The following is a 25000-nucleotide window of genomic DNA, read 5'->3' as shown; positions in this document are numbered from 1 at the left end:
GGTGCAGGCCGTCAACGGCATCGGGACGGGACCTTGGAGCCAGCCAATCAGAGGACGGACTCGGGAGTCAGGTGGGTTTCAAGGAGGTCCGCCACGGCACTGACGGACCATCCTTAGCGTCCTTGTCTTTTTGTGCAGTCCCGTCCTGTGGACCCAACAACGTGTCCGCCTTCGCCACCACCTCCAGCAGCGTCCTCATACGCTGGTCCGAGGTGCCCGAGCCGGACCGCAATGGACTCATTCTGGGCTACAAGGTTTGTTTCTTACCCCGTATTTAAATTGCAAACCCCGTTTCCATATGAGTTGGGAAATTGTGTTTGATGTAAATATAAACAGAATACAATGATTTGCAAATCATTTTCAAGCCATATTCAGTTGAATATGCTACAAAGACAACATATTTCATGTTCAAACTCAAATAATCATTAACTTTAGAATTTGATGCCGGCAACACGTGACAAAGAAGTAGGGAAAGGTGGCAATAAATCCTGATAAAGTTGAGAAATGCTCATCAAACACTTATATGGAACGTCCCACAGGTGTGCAGGCTAATTGGGAACAGGTTGGTGTCATGATTGGGTATAAAAGCAGCTTCCATGAAATGCTAAGTAATTCACAAACAAGGATGTGGGCGAGGGTCACTTTCAGAACAACATTTCTCAACGAGCTATTGCAAGGAATTTTGGGATTTTACCATCTGCGGCCCGTAAAATCATCAAAAGGTTCAGAGAATCTGGGGAAATCACTGCACGTAAGCGATGATATTACGGACTGTTGACCCCTCAGGCGGTACTGCATCAAAAACCGAATTCAGTGTGTAAAGGATATCTCCACATGGGCTCAGGAACACTTCATAAAACCACTGTCAGTAACTACAGTTGGTCGCTACATCTGTAAGTGCAAGTTTAAACTCTACTATGCAAAGCAAAACCCATTTATCAACAACACCCAGAAATGCCGCTGGCTTCGCTGAGCCTGAGCTCATCTTAAATGGACTGATGCAAAGTGGGAAAGTGTTCTGTGGTCTGACGAGTCCACATTTCTAATTATATTTGGAAACTGTGGACGTGGTGTCCTACGGAACAAAGAGGAAAATAACCATCCGGATTGTTATAGGTGCAAAGTTCAAAAGCCAGCATGTGTGATGGTATGGGGGTGTATTAGTGCCCAAGGCACGGGTAACTTACACATCTGTGAAGGCACCATTAATGCTGAAAGGTACATACAGGTTTTGGAGCGACATATGTTGTCATCCAAGCAACGATATCATGGACGCCCCTGCTTATTTCAGCAAGACAATGCCAAGCCACCCGTAGTAAACGAGTGCAGGTACTTTCCTGGCCCGCCTGCAGTCCAGACCTGTCTCCCATCGAAAATGTGTGGCGTAAAATAGGACAGCGGAGACCCCGGACTGTTGAAGGACTGAAGCTCTACATAAAACAAGAATGGGAAAGAATTCCACTTTCAAAGCTTCAAAAATTAGTTTCCTCAGTTCCCAAACGTTTATTGAGTGTTGTTAAAAGAAAAGGTGATGTAACACAGTGGTGAACATGCCCTTTCCCAACTACTTTGGCACATGTTGCAGCCATGAAGTTCTAAGTTAATTATTATTTGAGTTTGAACATCAAATATGTTGTCTTTGTAGCATATTCAACTGAATATGGCTTGAAAATGATTTGCAAATCATTGTATTCTGTTTATATTTACATCTAACACCATTTCCCAACTCATATGGAAACGGGGTTTGTACTACGTGAAGAGACACCTGCTCAGTGGCCTGGTGGTTAGAGTGTCCGCCCTGAGATAGGTAGGTCGTGAGTTCAAACCCTGGCCGAGTCATACCAAAGACTATAACATCACCTCCCTGTTTGGCACTCAGCATCAAGGGTTGGAATTTGGGGTTAAATCACCAAAAATGATGCCAGGGCGCAGCCACCGCTGCTGCTCACTGCTCCCCTCACCTCCCAGAGGGTGAACAAGGGAATGGGTCAAATGCAGACAATCGTTTAGAGCACGAGTGTCCCAATCCAACATTGATATCAGACACCAGGTCGTGACTTGTATTGAGTTTGTTGGCCACTTCTAAATCACTAATCCTCGTTTCCATGGCGACGGATAAGTACGTTTCTTACAAGTAAGCTAAACATGCTTCACTACACACCATAGGAGGATACAATAGCTCACCGACGTCACAATGTAGACATCTACTGTAATGATACCAAGTACAAGAGTGTATCTAGTCGATACTACCATGATCACATCAATATTTTTTTTTTGTCTTATTTACTTTTTTTAAATGTATACTATGTTTATAAATTCAGTAAATACATCCCTGGACACATGAGGACTTTGACTATGACCAATGTATGATCCTGTAACGACTTGGTATCGGATCGATACCTAAATGTGTGGTATCATCCAAAACTAATGTAAAGTATCAAAGAAGAGAAGAATAAGTGATTATTACATTTCATCAGAAGTGTAGATAGAACATGTTAAAACAGAAAGTAAGCATATATTAACAGTAAATGAACAAGTAGATTAATAATAATTTTTTACAGGTTGTCCCGGGGGCAGCAGCCTAAGCAGGGAAGCCCAGACTTCCCTCTCCCCAGCCACTTCGTCTAGCTCTTCCCGGGGGATCCCGAGGCGTTCCCAGGCCAGCTGGGAGACATAGTCTTCCCAACATGGCCTGGGTGTCCTACCGGTCGGACGGCCCCTAAACACCTCCCTAGGGAGGCGTTCGGGTGGCATCCTTACCAGATGCCCGAACCACCTCATCTGGCTCCTCTCGATGTGGAGGAGCAGCGGCTTTACTTTGAGTTCCTCCCGGATGGCAGAGCTTCTCACCCTATCTCTAAGGGAGAGCCCCAAACTCATTTCGGCCGCTTGTACCCGAGATCTTGTCCTTTCGGTCATGACCCAAAGCTCATGACCATAGGTGAGGATGGGAACGTAGATCGACCGGTAAATTGAGAGCTTTGCCTTCCAGCTCAGCTCCTTCCTCACCACAACGGATCGATACAACGTCCGCATTACTGAAGACGCCGCACCGATCCGCCTGTCGATCTCACGATCCACTCTTCCCCCACTCGTGAACAAGACTCCTAGGTACTTGAACTCCTCTACTTGGGGCAGGGTCTCCTTCCCAACCCGGAGATGGCACTCCACCCTTTTCCGGGAGAGAACCATGGACTCGGATTTGGAGGTGCCGATTCTCATTCCGGCTGCGAACCGATCCAGTGAGAGCTGAAGATCCAGGCCAGATGAAGCCAACAGGACCACATCGTCTGCAAAAAGCAGAGACCTAATCATACGGTCACCAAACCGGAACCCCTCAATGACTTTTAATCTTAAAAAATAAAATACAATATATCCGTTTTATTTATTTATTTAAATCTGTGCAGAGTATGATTTTATTAAACAAAGCAAGTTTTTTTTCAAGTAATATAGAAATTTATCAAAAGTGTTTATCTATTTTATGTAGTTAATCATAGAACTGGTACCCAAAAGTACTGATTTTGAATTGCAAATCGTTTTGAATCCAATCATTCCCCGCAATAATAGAAAGCCGCGGTGCTTAAAGATTCACATCCCTAGTTTCCGTCTGCTTCAGGTGGTGTACAAAGAGAAGGACTCGGACAGCGCCGTGCGTTTCTGGACGGTGGAGGGGAACACCACCCACAGCGTCCAGCTGGGCGGTCTGGGCAAATACGTCCTCTACGAGATCCAGGTCCTGGCGTTCACCCGGATCGGGGACGGGCGGCCCAGCACGCCACCCATCTTTGAGAGGACTTTGGACGACGGTATAAAATATGATTTGATCAACAATCCATCGTCCGATTCCACTTAGATGAGATGGGAACGTGTTCCCCGGTCCTGTGAGCCCAACAAGAAATGTTCTCATCAAACTACATTTTCCGGGCTTCATGCTGATGACATCATTTGCATGTCAATTGTAGCAAAGTGTGAATAACGACCTCATTTCCTCCTTGCAGTGCCGGGACCTCCCATGGGCATCCTGTTCCCAGAGGTGCGCACCACGTCCGTGCGCTTGATCTGGCAGTCGCCCTCGCAGCCCAACGGCATCATCCTGGGTTAGTAACCGTCATCGGGGGTGTAGGGGTGTGGGGGGTAGTGTAGGCCTGGACTATCACGGCAAATATATCAATGGTCTGTGTTACGTTTGCGCGGCATCGTGGATGCGCGGGGAGTGTCGCCTCTCGATGCGCAGGATCACAGCAGGCAGGAATGAAGGTATGAACAGCCTTTTAATATGAAGTTACAAAAGAACACTGGTACAAAAGAGCAAATCAAAGGCGTGTCTGAGCACAGAAAACTAAATGCTAATATACACAGAAGACAGAGTTCGAAGTCCATAAAGCGCGAGCCAAGCGCGCGGAGGCAAGCTACATTTAGCAAGCAGAAAAATAATCAGAGACCACTCACGTAACGGTTGCAGGTGCAAACAAACTGGCGAGAGCGAACTAGGTAGCAGAGGGGCTTAAATACAGAAAACATAATTACAAACCGGTGTGTGAATGAGCCATGCAGGAGGAGCAAATAAGTTGTCATGGTGATGAATGTAAATAAGGAAGTGCGCTAACAAACGGGATCGGTAGAGTCCAAAACATGATCAAAACCTAGTAGGACAATACAAAAAAAGACAAACAAGCTAGAGATGTGTGATCCGGAAGCCGGATCACAACATTACCCCCCCCTTAAGGGGCAGATCCCAGATGCCCCCAAAAAACTGCAATAAAGAGAACCCCCTCCCAAAACCAGAAAGTTCACAAACGAAGGGAGGGCGGAGGGAGTCCACGGTGGAGGGTCGCCAGATCGCATGTCCCCGAATCCACCGAGGACACATCATGTGGCGGCGGCGGGTGGAACGCTGCTGCCGAAAAAGTTTTGGCGGGCGACCTCGAAAAGGCCACATTAGTGGCCGCCTCGCAGGATGAGGTGCCCGGCGAGGCGGACGACCCGGGCACGGCCACATCCGTGGCCGACATGGAGGAGGGAGTATCTGGCGAGGAGGATGACCTCGCAGAGGCCACGCCCGTGGTCGACGTGGTGGACGACGCCTCAGCACCGAAATCCCAGCAGGCTTGGAAGCAGCAGACGAGGGTGCGGGGACTGCAGCCAAAGCAGGCCCGAGTGCAGCTGGCGAGGATGATGCGGGTGCTGCAGCCGCAGGAGTCGTCGGAGGCGGCCTGGGAGCCGCAGGAGTCGTCGGAGGCGGCCTGGGAGCCGCAGGAGTCGTCGGAGGCGGCCTGGGAGCCGCAGGAGTCGTCGGAGGCGGCCTGGGAGCCGCAGGAGTCGTCGGTGGTGCTGGTGTGGGCTCCAGCCCCGTCGTCGACGCTGGTGTGGGCTCCAGCCCCGTCGTCGACGCTGGTGTGGGCTCCAGCCCCGTCGTCGACGCTGGTGTGGGCTCCAGCCCCGTCGTCGACGCTGGTGTGGGCTCCAGCCCCGTCGTCGGCGGTGCTTGGCGGCGCGGAGCTGGCACCGGTGCTTGGCGGCGCGGAGCTGGCACCGGTGCTTGGCGGCGCGGAGCTGGCACCGGTGCTTGGCGGCGCGGAGCTGGCACCGGTACCTGTCGTGGTGCTGGTACCGGAGTGGGCTCCAGCTTAGGAACTGGTGCTGGCGTGAGAACCAGTTTAGAGTCTGAAACTGGCGTGAGAACAAGGCTAGAAACATTTTCTGGTGTGAAAACCAGGTCAGAGTCATGTGCTGGTGTGAAAACCAGGTCAGAGTCATGTGCTGGTGTGAAAACCAGGTCAGAGTCATGTGCTGGTGTGAAAACCAGACTGGGAGCAGGTGTCGGCTTCAGCCGAGGAGCAGGTGTCGGCTTCAGCCGAGGAGCAGGTGTCGGCTTCAGCCGAGGAGCAGGTGTCGGCTTCAGCCGAGGAGCAGGTGTCGGCTTCAGCCGAGGAGCAGGTGTCGGCTTCAGCCGAGGAGCAGGTGTCGGCTTCAGCCGAGGAGCAGGCACAGGGGTCTGCCGAGGAGAACTAGGGGACTGGCTGTGAGCAGGACTAGGACTATGATGAGTGATAAGACAAACACTAGGACTCGGGCAAGGACTTGAGAGAGGACCAGGACTTACAATCACACTAGTGCTTTGAGAAGGGCTTGGGCAACGACCAGGACTTACAGTCATACCAGGGCTTGGGCAAGAACTAGGACAAACGGTCAAACTAGGGCTTGGGCAAGGACTGGGACTAACAATCAAACTGGTGCTCGGGCAAGGACTAGGACAAAGACTAGGACTTACAGTAACACTGGGGCTCGGACAAGAACTTGGGTAAGGACTAGGGTTCGGACTAAGACCACGAGGGGAATCAGTACTAATATTACAAAGGCAAGAAACAAGACTCGGGACCGGACTCGAAACAGGACTCGGACTACGGATCAGTCTACGAGTGGAACTAGGACTACGACGACTACGAGAAAGACTAGGACTACAACTAGAATCAGAACGGAAACTCGGACCAGGACTTGGACTACGACTCAGTCTACAAGTCGGTCTACGAGTAGGACTAGAGCATGGGCTACGAAGAAGGCTGGGACTCGAACTCTGAGAGAGACTGTGACTAAAACTAGAACTAGGGCACGGACGGAACACAGGTGGAGGAGGTCTAAGAGGGCGTGACTTGACCGGGGAGAACACCGGTGGAGGAGGTCTAGGAGGCCGTAGTGGCTTAACAGGTTTAACAGGGGTGAACACCGGTGGTGGAGGTCTAGGAGGCTTAGTAGTAATACTGGCCCTCCCCTCAAGACCCGGATTCCAGACGGGGCCCAGTTGGACAGAGGCTGACCGTAAGGGCGGGCGGTGGGAGGTTTGGAGGAGGGCAGGCTCCTCCCCTCTAAAATGTTCAAAATCCTCACTAAATGAGGTGGAAAAAGGCACGGATTCAGGCGGAGAACGAGACTTGAGAGGGGGGGAAGCGGGTATGGGGGGTGAAGACTGACTAGAGTCATAGTAGTGGCGGAAAATGTCCTGGTAATAATTAATTATATTATTAAAGTCATTGTTGGGGGTGTGACTGGGCTTGGATGTGCTACAATTATCCTTGAAAATTTTCTTATATAAAATTAGGTCCTTGGGTGGAATGGGAGAAAGTTCATCTTCAAAAAACTCCTCGTCACTAAGGTCAAAAAAATGTGCAGAGGAATCCACTAAGGTGTTAACGGTGACGTCATAGGGGGGCGTGAACGGAGTGACGTCACTGTGAGTGACAGGGAAGGCGGAAGATGGTGGGATGCTAATGGGAATAACTACATGGTGACTGGGAACGGGAGAAGTGAACAAAGTACCAACCCGTAGAGAAGAGTCCTGGGTTGGAGCGGAGGAGTACTTGGTCGGGTATGCTGCTTGTCGGGAACGGTGTCCTGGAGGATCCAGCGCGAGGTGACGCGTTTCTGCTCGCCAGTTTCTGTTACGTTTGCGCGGCATCGTGGATGCGCGGGGAGTGTCGCCTCTCGATGCGCAGGATCACAGCAGGCAGGAATGAAGGTATGAACAGCCTTTTAATATGAAGTTACAAAAGAACACTGGTACAAAAGAGCAAATCAAAGGCGTGTCTGAGCACAGAAAACTAAATGCTAATATACACAGAAGACAGAGTTCGAAGTCCATAAAGCGCGAGCCAAGCGCGCGGAGGCAAGCTACATTTAGCAAGCAGAAAAATAATCAGAGACCACTCACGTAACGGTTGCAGGTGCAAACAAACTGGCGAGAGCGAACTAGGTAGCAGAGGGGCTTAAATACAGAAAACATAATTACAAACCGGTGTGTGAATGAGCCATGCAGGAGGAGCAAATAAGTTGTCATGGTGATGAATGTAAATAAGGAAGTGCGCTAACAAACGGGATCGGTAGAGTCCAAAACATGATCAAAACCTAGTAGGACAATACAAAAAAAGACAAACAAGCTAGAGATGTGTGATCCGGAAGCCGGATCACAACAGTCTGATTGATGGTACAATCACCATTATTAACACGTCTATATACACTTATTTGAAACTTACCAAAACTCAACATTTACCATATTTTCCGGACCATAGGGCGCATTAAAGGGGTCATTATTATTTATTAACTAAATGTAAAATACTTCTTTGTGATCTACATAACACATGATAGTGGTTCTTTGCTCCAAATGTTGCCGAGATGATGTTTTACACATCATCTTCAAGTCCTTATACACACAACATAATCATACCGTATGTAGAAGCACAGTACGTCTGACTAGGGTAGCCGTTATGCCTCGTCTGTGAACGACTGAGCAATAAAAAGGTCAGATTTAGATTTTTTGTAAATGTAAAAGACGTTTTTGTGGTCTACATAACGTGATGGTTTGCTCAAAATGTTGCCTAGATGATGTTTTACACATCATCTTCAAGTCATTATACACACAGCATAATCATACCGTATGTTGAAGCACAGTACGTCTGACTAGGGTAGCCGTTATGTCAGATTTATATTTTTTCTAAATTTAAAAGACTTCCTTGTGGTCTACATAACATGTGTTGGTGGTTCTTTGCTCAAAATGTTGCCTAGATGATGTTTTACAGATCATCTTCAAGTCCTTATACACACAGCATAATCATACCGTATGTAGAAGCACAGTACGTCTGACTAGGGTAGCCGTTATGCCTCGTTTGTGAACGACTGAGCAATAAAAAGGTCAGATTTAGAATTTTTGTAAATGTAAAAGACGTTCTTGAGGTCTACATAACGTGATGGTTTGCTCAAAATGTTGCCTAGATGTTTTACAAATCATCTTCAAGTCCTTATACACACACAGCATAATCATACCGTATGTAGAAGCACAGTAGGTCTGACTAGGGTAGCCGATATGTCAGATTTATACTTTTTCTAAATTTAGAAGACTTCCTTGTGGTCTACATAACATGTGTTGGTGGTTCTTTGGTCAAAATGTTGCCTAGATGATGTTTTACGCGTCATCTTCAAGTCCTTCTACACACAGCATAATCATACCGTATGTAGAAGCACAGTACGTCTGACTAGGGTAGCCGTTATGCCTCGTCTGTGAACGACTGAGCAATAAAAGGTCAGATTTAGATTTTTTGTAAATGTAAAACACGTTGTTGAGGTCTACATAACGTGATGGTTTGCTCAAAATGTTCCCTAGATGATGTTTTACAAATCATCTTCAAGTCCTTATACACACAGCATAATCATACCGTATGTAGAAGCACAGTACGTCTGACTAGGGTAGCCGATATGTCAGATTTATATTTTTCTTAAATGTAAAAGACTTCCTTGTGGTCTACATAACATGTGTTGGTGGTTCTTTGGTCAAAATGTTGCCCAGATGATGTTTTACAGATCATCTTCAAGTCCTTCTACACACAGCATAATAATACCGTATTTAGAAGCACAGTACGTCTGACTAGGGTAGCCGTTATGTCAGATTTATATTTTTTCTAAATTTAAAAGACTTCCTTGTGGTCTACATAACATGTGTTGGTGGTTCTTTGCTCAAAATGTTGCCTAGATGATGTTTTACAGATCATCTTTAAGTCCTTATACACACAACATAATCATACCGTATGTAGAAGCACAGTGCGTCTGACTAGGGTAGCCATTATGCCTCGTCTGTGAACGACTGAGCAATAAAAAGGTCAGATTTAGATTTTTTGTAAATGTAAAAGACGTTTTTGTGGTCTACATAACGTGATGGTTTGCTCAAAATGTTGCCTAGATGATGTTTTACACATCATCTTCAAGTCCTTATACACACACAGCATAATCATACCGTATGTTGAAGCACAGTACGTCTGACTAGGGTAGCCGATATGTCAGATTTATACTTTTTCTAAATGTAAAATACTTCCTTGTGGTCCACATAACGTGATGGTTTGCTCAAAATGTTGCCTAGATGATGTTTTACAAATCATCTTCAAGTTCGGAAATCGGTTAAAAAAATATATGGTCTTTTTTCTGCACCATCGAGGTACATATTGACGCTTACATAGGTCTGCTGATAATGTTCCCCTTTAAATGTAAAATACTTCCTTGTGGTCTACATAACATGTGTTGGTGGTTCTTTGCTCAAAATGTTGCCTAGATGATGTTTTACACATCATCTTCAAGTCCTTATACACACACAGCATAATCATACCCTTTGTTGAAGCACAGTACGTCTGACTAGGGTAGCTGTTATGCCTCGTTTGTGAACGACTAAGCATTAAAGGGGTCGGATTTAGTTTTTTTCTAAATGTAAAATACTTCCTTGTGGTCTACATAACATGTGTTGGTGGTTCTTTGCTCAAAATGTTGCCTAGATGATGTTTTACACATTATCTTCAAGTCCTTCTATACACACCATAATCATACCGTATGTAGAAGCACAGTACGTCTGACTAGGGTAGCCGTTATGTCAAATTTATATTTTTTTTAAATGTAAAAGACTTCCTTGTGGTCTACATGACATGTAATGGTGGTTCTTTGCTCAAAATGTTGCCTAGATGATGTTTTACAAATCATCTTCACGTCCTTATACACACACAGCATAATCATACCGTATGTAGAAGCACAGTACGTCTGACTAGGGTAGCCGATATGTCAGATTTATATTTTTCTTAAATGTAAAAGACTTCCTTGTGGTCTACATAACATGTGTTGGTGGTTCTTTGGTCAAAATGTTGCCCAGATGATGTTTTACAGATCATCTTCAAGTCCTTCTACACACAGCATAATCATACCATATGTAGAAGCACAGTACGTCTGACTAGGGTAGCCGTTATGTCGGATTTATATTTTTTCTAAATGTAAAACACGTTCTTGAGGTCTACATAACGTGATGGTTTGCTCAAAATGTTGCCTAGATGATGTTTTACAAATCATCTTCAAGTCCGTATACACACACAGCATAATCATACCGTATGTTGAAGCTCAGTACGTCTGACTAGGGTAGCTGTTATGTCAGATTTATATATTTTTTTTAAATAAAAGACTTCCTTGTGGTCTACATGACATGTAATGGTGGTTCTTTGCTCAAAATGTTGCCTAGATGATGTTTTACAAATCATCTTCACGTCCTTATACACACACAGCATAATCATACCGTATGTTGAAGCACAGTACGTCTGACTAGGGTAGCGGATATGTCAGATTTATATTTTTTCTAAATGTAAAAGACTTCCTTGTGGTCTACATAACTTGTGTTGGTGGTTCTTTGCTCAAATTGTTGCCTCGATTATGTTTTACAGATCATCTTTAAGTCCTTATACACACAGCATAATCATACCGTATGTAGAAGCACAGTACGTCAGACTATGGTAGCCGTTATGCCTCGTTTGTGAACCACTGAGCAATAAAGAGGTCAGATTTAGATTTTTTGTAAATGTAAAAGACGTTTTTGTGGTCTACATAACGTCATGGTTTGCTCAAAATGTTGCCTAGATGATGTTTTACACATCATCTTCAAGTCCTTATACACACACAGCATAATCATACCGTTTGTTGAAGCACAGTACGTCTGACTAGGGTAGCCGATATGTCAGATTTATATTTTTCTAAATGTAAAAGACTTCCTTGTGGTCTACATAACATGTGATAGTGGTTCTTTGCTCAAAATGTTGCCCAGATGATGTTTTACACATCATCTTACGGTCGTTCTACACACAGCATAATCATACCGTTTGTTGAAGCACAGTACGTCTGACTAGGGTAGCCACTATGTCAGATGTATATTTTTTCTAAATGTAAAATACTTCCTTGTGGTCCACATAACGTGATGGTTTGCTCAAAATGTTGCCTGGATGATGTTTTACACATTATCTTCAAGTCCTTATACACACACAGCATAATCATACCGTATGTTGAAGCACAGTACGTCTGACTAGGGTAGCCGTTATGTCAGATGTATATTTTTTCGAAATGTAAAATACTTCCTTGTGGTCTACATAACACATGATAGTGGTTCTTTGCTCAAAATGTTGCCTAGATGATGTTTTACACATCATCTTCAAGTCCTTATACACACAGCATAATCATACCGTATGTAGAAGCACAGTACGTGACGTCAGATTTATATTTTTTTTAAAGGGGAACATTATCACAATTTCAAAAAGGTTAAAAACAATAAAAATCAGTTCCCAGTGGCTTGTTGTATTTTTTGAATTTTTTTTCAAAATTTTACCGGTCTCGGAATATCCCTAAATAAAGTTTTAAAGAGCCTTATTTTCAGCTCTCTGCGAAGACACTGGCCATTTCCCTGTGACGTCACACAGTGCTGCCAATGTAAACAAACAATGGGAATAGCACAGCAAGATATAGCGACATTAGCTCGGATTCAAACTCGGATTTCAGCGACTTAAGCGATTCAACAGATTACGCATGTATTGAAACAGATGGTTGGAGTATGAAAATATTGAAGAAGAAACTGAAGCTACTGAGCGAATTCATAGCCATAGCATGGCCGAATAGCTGCGTTAGCATCGCCAGTAAAATGTGCGGACCAAACGATCAGGACTTTCGCATCTCGTGACACTGGAGCAACTTAAATCCGTCGATTGGTAAGTGTTTGTTTCGCATTAAATGTGGGTGGAAGGAAACGTAATATAGTTGCAAATGCATCTACAAGTTATCCATACATCTCTGTGCCATGTCTGCTTTAGCATCGCCGGTCAAATGTGGAGACACTCTGGCACATTCAATGGTGGTCTGGCGGCAGACACTTTGGCATCTTCGGGCCAGTGGTGCAACTTGAATCCCTCCCTGTTAGTGTTGTTACACCCTCCGACAACACACCCACTAGGCATGATGTCTCCAAGGTTCCAAAAAATAGTCCAAAAAACGGAAAATAGAGCTGAGACCCGGTGTTTGTAATGTGTTGAAAATGAAAATTGCGACTGAATTACCTCGGCGACGTCACGTTCTGACGTCATCGCCTCCAGCGCGATAAACAGAAAGGCGTTTAATTCGCCAAAATTCACCCATTTAGAGTTCGGAAATCGGTTAAAAAAATATATGGTCTTTTTTCTGCACCATCGAGGTACATATTGACGCTTACATAGGTCTGCTGATAATGTTCCCCTTTAAATGTAAAATACTTCCTTGTGGTCTACATAACATGTGTTGGTGGTTCTTTGCTCAAAATGTTGCCTAGATGATGTTTTACACATCATCTTCAAGTCCTTATACACACACAGCATAATCATACCGTATGTAGAAGCACAGTACGTCTGACTAGGGTAGCCGTTATGCCTCATTTGTGAACGACTGAGCATTAAAGGGGTCGGATTTAGTTTTTTTCTAAATGTAATAGACTTCCTTGTGGTCTACATAACATGTAATGGTGGTTCTTTGGTCAAAATGTTGCAAATCCAGAGGACAAATTCCACCAAACCTAGTGTGTGTGTGACAATCATTGGTACTTTAACTTTAATAAATACAGATCAGCAGGTACCAGAAGGTAAGATGTTCTCCTGCTGGCCCCACTATGGACTGGACTCTCACACTATTATGTTAGATCCACTATGGACTGGACTCTCACACTATTATGTAAGAGCCACTATGGACTGGACTCTCACTACTATGTTAGATCCACTATGGACTGGACTCTCACACTATTATGTTAGATCCACTATGGACTGGACTCTCACACTATTATGTTAGATCCACTATGGACTGGACTCTCACACTATTATGTTAGATCCACTATGGACTGGACTCTCACTATTATGTTAGATCCACTATGAACTGGACTCTCACTATTATGTAAGATCCACTATGGACTGGACTCTCACACTATTATGTAAGATCCACTATGGACTGGACTCTCACACTATTATGTTAGATCCACTATGAATTGGACTCTCACTATTATGTTAGATCCACTATGGACTGGACTCTCACACTATTATGTAAGATCCACTATGGACTGGACTCTCACTATTATGTTAGATCCACTATGGACTGGACTCTCACTATTATGAAAGATCCACTATGGACTGGATTCTCACACTATTATGTTAGATCCACTATGAATTGGACTCTCACACTATTATGTTAGATCCACTATGAATTGGACTCTCACTATTATGTTAGATCCACTATGGACTGGACTCTCACACTATTATGTAAGATCCACTATGGACTGGACTCTCACTACTATGTTAGATCCACTATGGACTGGACTCTCACACTATTATGTTAGATCCACTATGGACTGGACTCTCACACTATTATGTTAGATCCACTATGAATTGGACTCTCACACTATTATGTTAGATCCACTATGGACTGGACTCTCACTATTATGTAAGATCCACTATGGACTGGACTCTCACTATTATGTAAGATCCACCATGGACTGGACTCTCACTGTGTCAAATAAAAATGAGCTGCATAGTAGGTTTTTACAATTATAACATTTTTATGATCGTGAGAAGCCAAAAGCAAAATCCGATGAATAGTCCAGTCCTCACCAGGGGTTCTCACTGCTGTGTCCACGTCTAATCTCTCCCCCCCCCCCCCGGCAGCGTACCAGATCACGTACCACCTCAACTCCACCAGCAGCAACGCGGCCACCGTGGACGTGCTCAACCCCAGCGCTCGCCAGTACACGGTCACGGGTCTACGGCCCGAGTCGGTGTATGTGTTCCGCATCACGGCGCAGACGCGCAAGGGCTGGGGCAAGGCCGCCGAGGCACTGGTGGTCACCACGGAGAAGAGAGGTAAACCAAGCGCCGAGAATTGACCGAGCTCGGTGTTTCTTAACCCAGTTCTCCTTACAGGGTCGCCAGCAAGTATTTGTGCTCAGTTGTAATACACTTTTACACCACTTGTGGCAGTAATGACAACATCAAACAAACACAGAGAAGCTTCTTAAGCGCAAAAATTATGACTAAAGTGGTCAAGCTGTGTTTTCATTTGCAGTTTCGTTAAAAACACATATTCATTATAATTTAGTTCATTTTAGCAAAAACATAATTGTATGTAAATACTGTTTCTGTGCTTACAAAAGCCAAAAGCAGTGAAGTTGTCTCGTAAATAAAAAGAGAATACAACAAATCCTTTTCAACTTGTATTCAATTGAATAGGCTGCAAAGACAAGATATTTCATGCTCACACTGAGACACTTTGCAAATAATCATGAACTTAGAATTTACAGGCAGCAACACAGCTTAAGGTTTTTGTGTTTAATAGACTAATATAATTACTGAATGTGATTAAAATCGGGAAAAATATGACTTAATTCAGTGTCCAATTGTGATTGTAGTGTAGTGAGAAGTTGGGCCCTTAGGTCCAAAAGGTTAAGAGCCCCTGAAGTCACTAAGTCCACCCTGTGCCCCCCCAGCTCGCCCACAGCCCACCAGTCGCCCCACCGTGCCTCAGAAGGACGTCCGCGCTCGCCATGTCTTGCTGGCGTGGGAGCCCGGCAGCGACGGCCTGTCCCCCGTGCGCTACTACACAGTCCAGCTGCGGGAGCTTCCGGACAACAACTGGACGGTTCACTCGGCCTCCGTCAACCACGACGCCGCCTCCTACATCGTCTCCAGGTACCACTTCCTGTCTTACAACCGCTATTACCCCTGTTGTACAGAACTCTAATATCCCCAGCATAACATATGACCAGTCTTATATATATCTTTAATAACTTGAGTATGTTACAATGCTATTACTGATGCCTTTGATGTTACTTACTGATGCCTTTGATGTTACTGTTGAAGTGGTAGTATGTCAACAAGACAGACCCACAACAGGAAGTAACATTTGACCAATGACAGCAACAAGCGGCAACGCACTAGACTTCAAGTAACTTGAATGATCCACAAGGTACATTGGTACACACAGTGGTTCAGTCACTAGACTTAGACTTCAAGTAACTTGAAAGATCCACAAGGTACATTGGTACACACAGTGGTTCAGTCACTAGACTTAGACTTCAAGTAACTTGAATGATCCACAAGGTACATTGGTACACACAGTGGTTCAGTCACTAGACTTAGACTTCAAGTAACTTGAATGATCCACAAGGTACATTGGTACACACAGTGGTTCAGTCACTAGACTTAGACTTCAAGTAACTTGAATGATCCACAAGGTACATTGGTACACACAGTGATTCAGTCACTAGACTTAGACTTCAAGTAACTTGAATGATCCACAAGGTACATTGGTACACACAGTGGTTCAGTCACTAAGGATGGACGAGGATAATGCACACAAGAGGGTAAGAACAAAAGGTAAAAAGTAGACCTAAAATGAACCTGAGATCACATTGGAAGAGGCAAAATCACACAGCAAAAGACACACGCACGCACGCACACACACACACACACACACACACACACACACACACACACACACACACACACACACACACACACACACACACACACACACACACACACACACACACACACACACACTACTACTACTACTACTATTATTACTACTGATATTGATTGATACTTGTATTAGTAGATTGCACAGTACAGTACATATTCCGTACAATTGACCACTAAATGGTAACACCCCAAAAACTTTTTCAACTTGTTTAAATCAGGGCCCACATTAACCAAATCATGGTACTCCTATTACTACTACTATCACTACTACTACTACTATTATCATTCTAATTACTACTACTACTATTTTTACTACTACTACTACTACTACTATTACTACTATTAATACTACTTCTACTATTATTACTACGACTACTGCTACTACTACTATTATTACTATTACTACTTATATTACTCCTGCTACTACTATTATTACTACTACTACTACTATTACTACTAATACTGCTACTATTACTACTAATACTACAATTACTATTATTACTACCACTACTGCTGCTACTACTATTATTACTACTACTACTATTACTTTTATTACTACTATTACTACTCCTACTATTACTACTAGTTTTACCACTAATACTATTATTAATATTACTACTACTATTACTTTTATCACTACTACTATTACTTTTATTACTACTACTAATACTATTATCACTACTACTATTATTACTACTACTACTGCTACTATTACTACTACTACAATTACTATGATTACAACTACTACTGCTACTACTACTATTACTAGTGCTATCATTACTACTACTAGTAGTAGTAGTATTAATACTACTACTATTACTACCACTGCTACTATATTACTACTACTACCACTGCTATTACTACTACTATACTACTATTATTACTACTACTGCACTACTACTACCACTAGTACTACCATTACTACTACCACTACTACAATACTACTACTACTATTACTACTATTAATAATATTACTGCTGCTACTACTACTATTATTACTACTACTACTTACTTTTATTACTGCTATTACTAGCCCTACTATTACTACTAGTTTTACTACCACTACTATTATTATTATTACTACTACTATTACTTTTATTACTACTAGTATTACTTTTATTACTACTACTATTACTACTACTACTATTATTACTATTAATATTATTACTATTACTACTACTGCTACCACTACAATTACTATGATTACTACTACTACTACTACTACTATTACTAGTGCTATTATTACTACTACTACTAGTAGTATTAATAGTACTACTATTACTACCACTACTACTATATTACTACTACTACTGCTATTACTACTACTATACTACTATTATTACCACTTCTGTACTACTACTACCATTACTACTACCACTACTACAATACTACTACTACTATTAATAATATTATTATTACTACTACTACTACTACTACTGGGGCGGTATAGCTTGGTTGGTAGAGTGGCCATGCCCGCAACCTGAGGGTTCCAGGTTCGATGCCAGCTTCTGTCATCCTAGTCACTGCCGTCGTGTCCTTGGGCAAGACACTTTACCCACCTGCTCCCAGTGCCACCCACACTGGTTTAAATGTAACTTAGATATTGGGTTTCACTATGTAAAGCGCTTTGAGTGACTAGAGAAAAAGCGCTATATAAATATAATTCACTTCACACTTCACTACTATTACTATGTGGGAATAATGAACAACAAATCAGTGTTTGAGGTGACAGGCTTGCAACTCTACAATATCTGTCAGTGGACAAGGAGACTACAGCCATGTTGCACATTCACTCTTTTAATCGCAGCACTAACACGATCCAGTAGGGGTGCCAAAGAAAAAACAAAAATATACAGAAAAAAATAATTGCAATTTTTATTTGTAACAATTCTTAATCGACTCAAAAAAACTAGTAAAAAAATAAAATAAACATTTTTATTATTAGTTTTAATCTGTTTTGTCCAGCCACTCAGGCAAATCATATAGTTGATGTAGTGAAAGTGAAGTGAATTATATTTATACAGCGCTTTTTCTCTAATGACTCAAAGCGCTTTTACATAGTGAAACCCAATATCTAAGTTACGTTTAAAGCAGTGTGGGTGGCACTGGGAGCAGGTGGGTAAAGTGTCTTGCCCAAGGACACAACGGCAGTGACTAGGATGGCGGAAGCGGGAATCGAACCTGCAACCCTCAAGTTGCTGGCACGCCCCAGATGATCTATATCTACTGTACAGAGAAGTGTTGGATACTTCTCCTCTTGCCTTATTTCTACTTGACATTATTAAATGTTTGTGTAGAATTTGCTTTTTTTACACCGTTAACTTTTAAGTAATATAAGAATTTAGCACAGCCGTTTATCTGTTTTAAGGAAGAATGTAGTTAATCATAGAACTGGCACCCAATGTTATTAAAAAAGTATTGATTTTGAATCGAAAATCGATTCCGAATCGAATCTTTACCCACAAGAATCAAACTGAATCGGAATCACAGCCGTACAATCCAGGGAAAATATGCAACAGAGCTGCTGTCCCACCAGGTGTAACAAACACACTCTGCTTTCATGAAACGTCTTTCAACTCCAAATGCAAGATATTAGATTTTTTAGATTTAATTTTATAAAGTAACGCAATTAATACTTTGCATTTATTAAATAGTAATTCCGTTAATAATGCAGTTACTTTTTGGGCAAAGTAACTATACTTAATACTTTTCCAAACACTGCATATAAATGCTTGTGTGTGTTTCCGTGGCCAAGGCTGAAGCCCTTCACGTCCTACCAGTTCCGGGTGAAAGCTACCAACGACATCGGGGACAGCGAGTACAGCGAGGAGAGCGAAGCCATCACCACCCTGCAAGACGGTAGGTGGCGTCCCCGTTTCACATTGTAGACCCAGGTCAGGGTGGCCTCAAGTGTTGCCAGCACCTCCTCGAAACCTAACAATTCATCTCCTGCCTTTTTCTCAGCGCCTGACGAAGCTCCCGTCATCCTCTCGGTCACGCCCCACACCACCACGTCGGTGCTGATTTGCTGGCAGGTGAGAGGAGGCGTGTCTGCGGTTGTTTATTACTTGTTAAGTAGACGTGTGGCGCTCTCTCGCCGCGTGTCGCCCTCTTTTGGCGCTCCGCTAACCTCTTATCATCCGTCCCTGGCAGCCTCCGCCCGAGGAGAAGATAAACGGCATCTTGCTGGGCTTTCGCATCCGCGACCGAGAGCTGCTGTACGACCGTCTGCGCGGTTACTCCTCCACGCCATCAACAGCATATCGGCGTGGGCCGAGCTCACCGGTAAGGATCGCAACTGTTTGGTTAGGGTTAGGCTGTAGACAGAGGGACAAAAACAACAACAAACAATAGAACAACTCCAGCACATACATAATATGTACAAATATGATCGTAAAAGGGATAGCAAATAAGCAGTTAGTGAAATAAATAATATAGTACTGACAATGAGCATTTTTACACTAAAACTGGAGCAATACAAATACCAATAGAAAAAGCGCTATTGATCATCTTGGTTCGGGTGGATTGCGGGTGGATGACGACTTTAGTGATGCGGTTGCGGATGATATAATTGCCTATCCGCGCATCTCTAGTATACAGTGTTATTTCATTATACATTTCAAGAGTCCCGTTATTTTCTTTATTTATTTAAATACAACAATAACAACAATAGAACAACACCAGCACATACATAATATGTACAAATATGATCGTAAGTAATGACAATGAGCATTTTTACATAAAACTGGAGCAATACAAACACCAATAGAAAAAGCGCTATTGATCATCTTGGTTCGGGTGGATGACGACTTCAGTGATGCGGTTTAGGATGATATAATTGCCTTATCCGCGCATCTCTAGTATACAGTGTTATTTCATTATACATTTCAAGAGTCCCGTTATTTTCTTTATTTTGTGAAACGGATAAAAATGGCTCTTTGAGTGGTAAAAGTTTGCCGTCCTTTGTCCTATATCAATGTTAGATCGGGACACCTTCATTTCTTTTTTTTTTTTTGTCCTGTCCAGCTTCTAAGACTAATCACATAGTTGATGTAGACGCCCATATCGGCTGTTCAGATTTACTCTACAAAAGAGAAGTGTAAGATACTTCTCTTGTTGTCTTATTTGAATGTGACTTTATTAAATGTATTTATATTATCGTTTGGTGCAGCCGGGCCGGAGCAGGAGGGGACAGAAAGGGGAAAAAAAGGAAGACAGAGGGGGGAAATTGTGGGGATAAGAGGGGATTAGACAGAGAGACAAAAACAACAGTAAATACAACAATAAATACATAGAACAACACCAGCACATACATAATATGTAAAAATATGATCGTAAGTAATGACAATGAGCATTTTTACACTAAAACTGGAGCAATACAAATACCAATAGAAAAAGCGCTATTGATCATCTTGGTTCGGGTGGATGACAACTTCAGTGATGCGGTTGCGGATGATATAATCGCCTATCCGTGCATCTCTAGTTTACCAGTGTTATTTCATTCTTGTGGCTCCCGTTATTTTGTGAAACAGATAAAAATGTCTCTTTGAGTGGTAAAGGTTGCCGTCCCTTGTCCTATATCAATGTTAGATCGGGACACCTTCATTTCAAGTACCAAACACTAAACAACGATAAAGTTCCAACCAAAAGAACTCAGGGCTCACCAACCCCACAAATGTATCCCAACCAGGACTGCAAGTCTTACTTAAGAGCAGTATTTCATTTTTTTCCACTTCCTCCCCACAGCTCCTTACAGCATCCAGAACCTGGGCGACTCCACCCTGACCCAGTACGAGCTGGACGGTAAGTCCCCGCCCCGGTTCTGAGGACTTCCGACCGTGGTCTAACGGCGTGTCCTTCCCGCCGCAGAGCTGAGCAAGCACAAGCGCTACGAGATCCGCATGAGCGTGTACAACGCCGTGGGCGAGGGGGCCCACCACCCCCGCCCCAGGAGGTCTTTGTGGGCGAGGCAGGTGTGTCCGTGTCTCGTCTCATTCTGGTATTTTGTCAACTTTATGAAGGACAAGCAGTAGAAAATGAAATATTAATCTACTTGTTCATTCGTTGTTAATATTTTATGTTTTAACATGTTCTATCCACACTTCTGTTCAAATGTAATAATCACTTACTCTTCTCTTCTTGGATACTTTACATTAGTTTTGGATGATACCACACATTTAGGTAGCAATCTGATACCAAGTATCAGGGACGTATTTCCTGAGTTTATAACCATAATATAAATATAATAAAATAAAAAACGGAAAAGATTTTGTGATGCTAAAAAATATTGATGCAATCAAATTAGTATCGACTTGATACGCCCCTGTACTTGGTATCATTACAGTGGATGTGAGTTGTGTCCACCCACGGCATTTGTTTACTTGCTGTTAGCGGTGAGCTATTGTATCCTCCTACGGTGTGTAGTAAAGTATGTTTAGCCATACCTCGTCCTCCAGTGATAATGATACTTGTAAGAAACTCACTTTACTTGTCGCCATGGAGGCGAGGATTACCAAAATACACCAAAATGCGTCTATTCTCCCTTCCTATTGTATCCTCCTACGGTGTGTAGTGAAGCATGTTTAGCTATACCTCGTCCTCCAGTGATAATGCTACTTGTAGGACACCCACTTTACTTGTCACCATGGAGGCAAGGATTACCAAAATACACCAAAATGCGTCCATTCTCCCTTCCTATTGTATCTTCCTACGGTGTGTATTGAAGCATGTTTAGCTATACCTCGTCCTCCAGTGATAATGCTACTTGTAGGACACCCACTTTACTTGTCGTCATGGAGGCGAGATTACCAAAATACACCAAAATGCGTCCATTCTCCCTTTTCTGTCTCCTAATAGCTGAGGTCACTCACATGTGGCGGTATAGCCCGGTTGGTAGCAACTTAAGGGTTCCAGGTTCGATCCCTGCTATTGCCATTCTAGTCACTGCCGTTGTGTCCTTGGGCAAGACACTTCACCCAGTGCCACCCACACTGTTTAAAATTGTAACTTAGATATTGGGTTTCACTATGTAAAGCGCTTTGAGTCACTAGAGCAGGGGTCACCAAGGCGGGCACCAGGTCGCCCGTAAGGACCAGATGAGTCGCCCGCTGGCCGGTTCTAAAAATAGCTCAAATAGCAGCACTTACCAGTGAGCTGCATCTATTTTTTAAATTTGATTTATTTACTAGCAAGCTGGTCTCGCCTTGCTCGACATTTTTAATTCTAAGAGAGATAAAACTTAAAAAGAATTTGAAAATCCAAGAAAAATTTTTAAAGACTTGGTCTTTACTTGTTTAAATACATTCTTTTATTATTTTTTTACTTTGCTTCTTATAACTTTCAGAAAGACAATTTTAGAGAAAAAATACAACCTTAAAAATGATTTTAGGATTTTTAAACACATATAAATTGTTACCTTTTAAATTCCTTCCTCTTCTTTCCTGACAATTTAAATCAATGTTTGAGTAATTCTATTTTTTTTTATTGTAAAGAATAATATCCATCCATTTTATACCGCTTATTCCCTTTTGGGTCGCTGGCGCTATCTGAGCTACTGTTTTTCGACGAAGAATATTTGTGAAATATTTCTTCAAATTTATGATTAAAATTAAAAAAAATATATTCTGGCAAATCTAGAAAATCTGTCAAATCAAATTAAAATCTTATTTCAAAGTCTTTTGAATTTATTTTACATTTTTGTTCTGAAAATCTAGAAGAAATAATGATTTGTCTTTGTTAGCAATGTAGCTTGGTCCAATTTGTTAAATATTCTAACAAATTGCAGATTGGATTTTTAAATATTTAAAACATGTCATTAAAATTCTAAAATGAATCTTAATCAGGAAAAATTACTAATGATGTTCCGAAAAAAATGTTTTTATTTTTTTTAAAAAGATTCGAATTAGCTGTTTTTTTCTATTCATTTTTTTTCGGTTGAATTTTAAATTTTAAAGAGTCAAAATTGAAGATAAACTGTGTTTCAAAATTTTATTTCATTTTTTTCGTGTTTTCTCCTCTTTTAAACCGTTCAATTAAGTGTTTTTTTCATCATTTATTCTCTACAAAAAACCTTCCGTAAAAAGGGAAAAAAATTTGTATATATATATATATATATATATATATATATATATATATATATATATATGTAGGTGTGGGAAAAATCACAAGACTACTTCATCTCTACAGAACTGTTTCATGAGGGGTTCCCTCAATCATCAGATTATATATATATATATATATACTGTATATATATATATATATATATATATACATATATTAAAGGTAAATTGAGCAAATTGGCTATTTCTGGCAATTTATTTAAGTGTGTATCAACCTGGTAGCCCTTCGCATTAATCAGTACCCAAGCAGTAGCTCTTGCTTTCAAAAAGGTTGGTGACCCCTGCACTAGAGAAAAGCGCTATATAAATAAAATTGACTTCACACGTGTGGTGTTTGTAGTCCCCACAGCCCGCCCCAGAACGTGGCCGTCCAGTCCACCACCGCCACCCAGCTGGACGTGACGTGGGACCCCCCGCCTGTCGGCGCTCAGAACGGAGACATCCAGGGCTACAAGGTCAGATTCACGCCCAGAGTGTCAGGATTCTGGACTTCATTAACCAGTCTCCCCCACCATCCAGGTCTACTTCTGGGAGTTCCAGCGTAAGAATGAGACGGAGCGCCTTCGGACTCTGTTCATGCCTGAGGGCGGTGTGAAGCTGAAGAACCTGACGGGTTACACCACCTACATGATCAGCGTGGCCCCCTTTAATGCCGCCGGGGACGGACCCCGCAGCCCTTCTATCAGGGACGCACTCAGCAAGCAGGTAGGTGGACCAAGACCTTGACCAAGTACTCCAGATCCACCGATACGGGTTTATTTCGGGCCGATTGCTAGTAGTCAAGGTATATTTGGAGTCAAAATGATTTAAACATGAATATTATACGTCAGTAAACAGGTTTTTTGAACATCATTTTAATGTTGTCTAATTTAGCAGCAAAAATCAAAATATAGATTAAAGTTGCAAGCAGCGTTGGTCGGGTCCACCTTTGGCTGCTGCCCCCGAGACCCATGGCCGGATAAGCGTTAGAAGACGCCTTGGAGCCACTATTTTGAGAATCTAATGCATTGTGAAAGTAATGCAGTTGTTGTATTGAAGTGAAAATATAAAAATTCCTGTTAATTTTTGCTAAAGTATGTTAATTATTCAAATGTAGGTCTAAGTGAGACCTACATAGTGTTTTTTGTTTCATGTCTCTCTGACATTCCTACCGGAAGTTACCAGCAGTTTTGTCTGTGTTTTCTTCCTAAGAGCAGTTTGCCCGTGTTGTATTCCTAGGGGGGCGGTAGAGCGCAATTTTGAGCTTAGGTTTTTTCATCAGATCGCAATTTTTGCCAGACCTGATGTGTGTGTCAAGTTTGGTGAGTACTTTTTAGAGGCGGTATAGTACCGAATATGATTCATTAGTATCGCGGTACTATACTAATGCTGGTATACAGAACAAACCTACTATCTACTTTAGAGATGTCCGATAATATCGGACTGCCTATATTACCGGCCGATAAATGCTTTAAGATGTAATATCGGAAATTATCGGTATCGGTTTAAAAAAATATCGGTATTGGTTTCAAAAAGTAAAATGTATGACTTTCTAAAACACCGCTGTGTACACGGACGTAG

The 25000-nt window shown here is 42.5% G+C and overlaps 1 protein-coding gene and 1 long non-coding RNA gene across 3 annotated transcripts in view; one reads left to right on the top strand and one right to left on the bottom strand.

The window, feature by feature from the left end:
- The window catches only part of LOC133557311 (uncharacterized), a 106473-nt gene that overhangs the window by 14363 nt on the left and 67110 nt on the right, over positions 1-25000 (bottom strand). The gene's annotated exons all lie outside the window — the stretch shown is intronic.
- Positions 1-25000, top strand: part of sdk2b (sidekick cell adhesion molecule 2b) — a 653132-nt gene that overhangs the window by 575337 nt on the left and 52795 nt on the right. The window contains 16 exon segments of the mRNA XM_061907681.1: positions 1-71; positions 139-254; positions 3617-3806; positions 3999-4097; positions 14511-14705; positions 15329-15530; positions 19078-19181; positions 19287-19357; positions 19476-19563; positions 19566-19607; positions 21069-21125; positions 21192-21250; positions 21253-21299; positions 23781-23895; positions 23960-24121; positions 24124-24145. The exon segment at positions 1-71 is cut by the window's left edge and continues 318 nt beyond it. Of these exon segments, the coding sequence (XP_061763665.1) occupies positions 1-71; positions 139-254; positions 3617-3806; positions 3999-4097; positions 14511-14705; positions 15329-15530; positions 19078-19181; positions 19287-19357; positions 19476-19563; positions 19566-19607; positions 21069-21125; positions 21192-21250; positions 21253-21299; positions 23781-23895; positions 23960-24121; positions 24124-24145 (1640 nt within the window).

This window comes from Nerophis ophidion, linkage group LG08 (assembly GCF_033978795.1).
Source record: "Nerophis ophidion isolate RoL-2023_Sa linkage group LG08, RoL_Noph_v1.0, whole genome shotgun sequence".
Taxonomy (NCBI): domain Eukaryota; kingdom Metazoa; phylum Chordata; class Actinopteri; order Syngnathiformes; family Syngnathidae; genus Nerophis; species Nerophis ophidion.
The sequence above is the reverse complement of the archived record's forward strand: the minus strand, read 5'-3'. Positions and strand labels throughout refer to the sequence as shown.